Source organism: Dipodomys merriami, unplaced genomic scaffold (assembly GCF_024711535.1).
Source record: "Dipodomys merriami isolate MVZ:Mamm:240054 unplaced genomic scaffold, mDipMer1.0.p SCAF_154, whole genome shotgun sequence".
NCBI lineage: Eukaryota > Metazoa > Chordata > Mammalia > Rodentia > Heteromyidae > Dipodomys > Dipodomys merriami.
The window spans coordinates 1,621,143-1,627,142 of record NW_027202871.1 but is presented as its reverse complement, the minus strand read 5'-3'; the positions used below and the strand labels follow the sequence as shown (position 1 = coordinate 1,627,142).

Here is a 6,000-nt window from a genome sequence, read left to right as displayed (position 1 = left end):
ATGGATATCTTACTGATCCAGCTTTCACTCAAGATCTCCCGGGGAGCCTTACCCCAACTGTGACAATCTAACTGCAGCTCTAGCCCTGTCTCTCCAGGGAAAAGAGAGGCCAAAGCATCCAGCACAGGAGCCCAGACCTCTGTGACTGCCCCACAGACCTCGCTGTGGGATGAGTCCCCTCGTCCTGCAAGCCAGGCCCCCGTGGCAGGCCGGTGCTCTCCCAGTGTGACTGCCAGCATGCCACAGGACAGCCTTTACTCCCATCTCTCAGAGAGCAGCAGTGAGACACCATCTTAGGAGAGGGCTTCCTGCCCAGGACTGAGCTACTATCCCCCTGTCCGATGGCCATCCAAGCAAAGCAAATAATCTCCACCAACAGAGTTCTGATGACAGGAGCTGCTAGAGAGATCTGGCTGCTTCTGATGCCTACAGGTGACCTCCAGAGATGGAGTGATATTAGCTGCTCTAAGGTAGCTACTATGACCTAGGACTGAAAAGGAACCATTGTAACCCTGGGAGTTCTGATCCACTGAAAGAGCTGGACTGTGGGTGGTGCGCCCTGTGTCATGCTGGCGAACTAAGGAGTTAAAGCAGCACCAGGAGCTCAGGACCAGAGGGCCAGTGACCCCCCCACACACACTTAAGCAAGTTCCAGTGCTTAAGGGTCCGTGGAGAAACAGACCAAACCTGTGGCTGGCAGAGCACTTGGCATCCAGGAGCTATCTGGATAAGTCCTGGAGCCGTCACTGCCAAGCAGAGCTCGGAGTGAGTGCAGGACACAAGGCATACACAATGGCCTGCAGTCACAGCAAGCTGCTTCATGGGTCTGACAACTTAGTCCCCACGCCCTCAGTCTTTGTCACTGGTACAGTGTGCCATTTGTTGAGAAAATCCTAGGTGTGTGTGTGTGTGCACACGTGTGTTGGTGGTAGGAGGTTGATATAAACAGCTACATAAAAACAATCTCAAAAACCCTAATGATATGCCTCAAATTAGAAAAACAGGAACTAGCTAAGCCAAAAATTAGCAGACAGAATAAAGATTGGTGCACAAATTAGTGAAACTGAAGAAAATACAACTACACAAAAAAATGCAACAAATCAGTTCTTTGAAAAGATATTGGCAAATCCTTAGACACTGACTAAAATGAGGAGAGAAAAGACCCAAACAAGCACCAATGGCTTTAAGTTCATCAGAGACTTTGAAAATCTATATTCAAATAAATAACCAAGAAGACATAAACTATGCAAATAGGTCTACACCAAGCAATGAGATTGGAGCAATAGTAATCTCTCAACAAAGAAAAATCCCAGGCTTGACAGATTCTTCCTTTAAGGAAGAGTTAACACCAATACTCCTAAAACTTTTCCATGAAATAGTTAAATCCATGGGCTGGGAAGGTGGCTCAGTGGTAGAGTGCTTGCCTCTCATGCATGAGGCCCTGGGTTCAATTCCTCAGCACCACATAAGCAGAAAAAGTCGGAAGTGGCACTGTGGCTCAAGTGGTAGAGCGCTAGCCTTGAGCTGAAGAGCTGAGGGACAGCGCCCAGGCCCAGAGTTCGGGCCCCACGACCCACAAAAAAAAAGCAAATATGATGGAAAGGGAGGATGCTGTTGGGAAATGGAATCAAGGTGACAAAAGGAAGGCAGAGCCCTCCGCAGAGCAGCAGGCTGTATTCATTGCTGCAGGGGCGGAGAGGATGGGTTTTACACATTCTAGAATTTCTTAGTCCGGTCCTGCTGAGGACCCTTTGCCTGGCCTGGCCTGTTTGGGGGTGTTTCTAGAGCTTTCGGCCTGCAGCCCTGCTCTTTCAGCTAAGGCCCATCCTGCATCTCAGGCCGGGTCAGGGGTGGCGTTGTGAGAACAAAGCGGATTCCCATCAGCTCCCACCGAACACGGCTCGGAAGAGACACCCACAGAAGGGGAGAAAGCCGTTGCCAGCGACACACCTGACAGAGGATCATTAACCAGGACATCCGGGGCCTGCGGACCTGACCTCACAGCGCATGGGCCATCCAGTTCACAGGCGGGCAAGGGAGCTGGAGGAAGGATTCCTGAGAGGGAAAACGGCCAAGAGCTGCCTGGGCACACGCTCAACGTCCCTGGCCGTGAAGGGCGTGGGACGAGACGTCGACCCCAGCGAGGGCGGCCATGGCTGGCGGGGGGGAGGGGAAAAGGAGCCCCGCGCTGCGGGTGCAAATGCAAACCAGGGGGCGCGGGGCTCGAGGAGGGTCCCACGCCAAACACAGCGCCCTCCCACCCAGCCCGGGGGGCGCCTCGCACATCCACGGCCGGACGGCCGAGCTGTGCAGACCGCCCCGACGCCCTAAATCCGGCGGGTGAAGGAGGCTCGAGACACGCGGAAACCAGGCCGAGCACAGGCCGGCCGCGAGCCAACAGGCGGGCTGGAAGCCAGGCGAGGCTGCCGCACTTCCTCCTCCTCTCCGGCAGGGGGCGACCGCACGCCGGCGCCGCTCCGCGCTCGGGCCTCGAGGCCCCGCCCCCTCCCGCCCGCGCGTCCTCCGACCCGGAAGTGCTCTCGCGCGCTGCTCGCCGGCATGACTTCGGGGGCTTCCGGCTGCCGAGCCGGCGCGGCGTGAGTTCGAACCGCCGATCCCGGGTCTCGCCGCTCACCATGAGGTTGCTGGGAGCTGTCGCGGCGCTGGGGCGCGGGCCGCTCTCTCGGGGTCCCGCCGCCCTGGCCCGGCCGGGGACGCAGGTACGGGTGCCGGGAGCGGCCAAGAGAAGCCCCGGGCCGCCTGCGGCCGCTGACCGCACGAAGGTCAGGCCCGGGGCTGGGGGTCTCCGGGCCGGGACCCCGAGGACGGGGGTCTCCGGGCAGGGGGGGAGGGGTCTCCGGGCCGGGATCCCGGGGCTGGGGGTGTCTGGGCCGGGACCCCGGGTTGGGGGTGTCCAGGGGGAGTTCGGGGGGGGTCTCCGAGCCGGGACCCCAGGGCTGGGGGTGTCCGGGCGGGATCCCGGGGCCGCTGCGCGCGCAGCCAAGACCTGACCATTCGGCTTGGGGGTGCAGCGCGGGCGCGGGGTGGAACCGCGTCGAACCCCCTCCCCTCCTCCTGGAGTATGGCCACTGTCACCTGTCCCGGGTGTCAGCGGGGTCTGCCCCAGTGCCCGGTTCCGTGGTGGGCCTGGTCTGCAGGGAGCTCCTCCTGCCCTGGCTCGGTCCCCCCCCTCCCCCCGCCTTCCCGTTCTGCTCCGGGCGGGAGCAGAGTGGGGTGGGGGGACGGGTCCGCCCCGTAACCCCCGGGCCTCCCTCTCCTGAGAACTGCAGTCCAGGGGAAGCAAGCCAAGGTAAAAAACCTGAAGCAGAAACTTGCGTTTTCCATTCAAAAACTTTGTGGGAACTCTCGCTCTGATCGCCATTTGCTTGGTGCTGGGATTTGAACTAGGCTGGCTAAGAGCAGAAAGGCCAGAGTCGTGGCTCAAGCTATGCAGAGCTTGTCTAGCAAGCCCTCAACGTGTACTTCACAGATAGAGGACCTGTTCGACACTCTTATCTTTTTCTGTTATTATTATTATGGTCGTGGTGGTGGTATTGGAGCTTGAATCAGGACCTAGGTGCTGTTCCGTAGCTTTTCTAACTCAAGACTGGCACTCTACCCTTGAGCCACACCTCCACTCTCAACTTTTTGATGTAACCATTCAGATCTCTTATGAGTAACTGAGAGACTCCATTTCCTGCTTCTGTGTGTATTTTTTGTAACGTTTTCAATTGTTATAAAGGTGATGTACAGAGGGGTCACAGTTAAGTAAGTTAGGTTAAGAGTACATTTCTTCTTGGACATTGTCACCCCCTTCCCTTGTTCTCTCTCAGTTTTTCCTTCTGTCCCCACCCACAAGTTGTCTAGTTCATTTTCAGCAGTGTCTAGTGAGCACCACTGTTGCATTTGTTCACCCTTTGTCCCTCCATTTCTGTGCCTTCCCTCACAGTTGTTTTTAAAGTAACACTGGACAAAGATATCTAACCTGTTTTAACCTGATTTTTAAGAACACGATTTGCATTCTTCTGTAAACTCTCCTTTGGTTACAGGAGTTACAGATGTAAACATTTCCCTCCAGCCCTTCGAAGCTTTCTAATATCCTGTATCCTTTGTGCATCTTTGAGCCTAGTATATTGAACTGGGCTCTTGTACTTTTTCCAGGTGGATTGGAAAGCCTGCCGGTGGTGCTCATCAGGGATAGTCCCTAATGAAAAAATACGAAATATTGGCATCTCAGCTCACATTGATTCAGGGAAAACAACGCTGACGGAGCGGGTGCTTTACTACACGGGCAGGATTGCCAAGATGCACGAGGTAGGGGGGCTCCTGTCCCGGGAGCCTCATTTCAACCAAATGTTTATCAGGTTCATAAAAGCAGGCAGATGAAAACAAAGGTAACTTTGGTTTGGTGTGTGGCGCTGGTGTTTGCGATCATGGTCTGGCTCATCAGGTGTTGGGCAGCCACTACCTGCCGAGTCCCACCCCCAGCCTGAGGCAGTGGGTCTCTACCCAGTCTCCTGTACAAGGGCACGGCTCAGGTTGACTTGAGGTATTCTGCTGAGTCACCCGTGTCAGTGAATCCCTGTGAGTACCCATAGCGGGTTGGCTTTTAACTATTAAATCCAGCTGGGACTGGATGCCAGTCATCCCAGCAGCAACCAGCCTTGGAGTAAACTAGGATTGTAGTCCTGGCTGTGGTCAGGCAAACAGGGAGACCCTGTTAAAAAATGGGAGGAAAAAGGGAGGGAATGGCTCAAGTGATAGAGTACCTGTCTAGCAAGTGCAAGGCCCTGAGTTCAGGCCACATTCTGCCACATAAAGAAAATAATGTTCAATCAATATCAGAGCCATTCAAATAGCTTTAACTTTTATGTGTGTATATGGCGGTCCTGAGGCTTGAACTCAGAGCCGAGGTTCTCTCCTGTAGCTTTTAGCTCAAGGCTAGTGCTCTAACTCTTGAGTGTGGTTAATTGGAAATAAGAATATCACACATCATTGGCCTGAACTGACTTTAAATTAGTGCTCGTCAGGTCTCAGACTCCTGAGTAGCTAGGATTACAGGTATGAGCCCTGGTGCTCAGCTATTTTTAATGACAGATAATGTTAAATAGAAGGTTTTAAAATTTTTTGATACTTTTCTGAAGGTATTCCTATTCACATGTGCACCCTAACTCATTTAAAAGCATGTCTTCTGTTGGAGAGAACCCTTGTTAAGTCCTGTGCTTTGCACACAGTCCTGTCCGCATGGAGCAGAGCTGGGGGAGGTGTGTTCTCAGTCCTGGCTCATGGACTGAGGCGAGGTTAGCGGGCTGGAACGAGAGAGTGAGCATGCTCGGGGCTGGCAGCTTTGGTCTGTGTTAGCCACTGTCGAGGACAGCAGGACGGGCAGGCTTGGCAGCAGAGGCAGGGTGGAGCCTGCTGCCGCTCATCTCTGAGGTAGTCGGGTTTGAGGATTTGAGACCAGCTCAGGCCCGGCTCCATTTCAGCGGGTTTCGTTCTTGGTGCGGGTGCAGATGGCACAGTGTGGGTTGTGCTGTGTTTAGGTGAAAGGTAAAGATGGCGTTGGTGCTGTGATGGACTCGATGGAGCTGGAGAGACAAAGAGGAATCACCATTCAGTCTGCGGCCACGTACACCATGTGGAGAGACACCAACATCAACATCATTGACACCCCTGGTGAGCGCTGCTTCGGGCAGGGATCCCTCGGTGCTCCTCTTGGGCCCCACAGTACTGTTAGGGCCCAGAGCGCTTCATCTTGTCTGGTTTGCTTTGCAGAAGCACAGACGTGCGTGGGGGAAGCGGGGTGGTCTTACCCTCCACACATCCCCACTTGTTCCTGACTTGCCTGTGTCCTAACTCCTCTAGAGCCACCTTGATCTTGGTGGTCCTGAGGCTGATGGCCTGGGTGCACTTGGCGAGCTAGGAAGTGTGCATGCTAACTAGAAGGCTTGTGCTTAAGGCAGACACACTTTCAGGCTGCTCCCAAAACACTACTGCTCT

At 54.7% G+C, this 6,000-nt stretch overlaps 1 protein-coding gene across 2 annotated transcripts in view; it reads left to right on the top strand.

Moving 5' to 3' along the window:
- Window positions 1-2,540: 2,540 nt before the first annotated feature.
- The window catches only part of Gfm1 (G elongation factor mitochondrial 1), a 29,623-nt gene continuing 26,163 nt past the window's right edge, over window positions 2,541-6,000 (top strand). For both annotated transcript variants that reach the window (XM_070022865.1, XM_070022864.1), the window contains exons 1-3: window positions 2,541-2,720; window positions 4,162-4,314; window positions 5,544-5,676. In XM_070022865.1, the coding sequence (XP_069878966.1) occupies window positions 2,637-2,720; window positions 4,162-4,314; window positions 5,544-5,676 (370 nt within the window). In that variant the 5' untranslated portion in view covers window positions 2,541-2,636. The remainder of the gene's footprint in view (window positions 2,721-4,161; window positions 4,315-5,543; window positions 5,677-6,000) is intronic.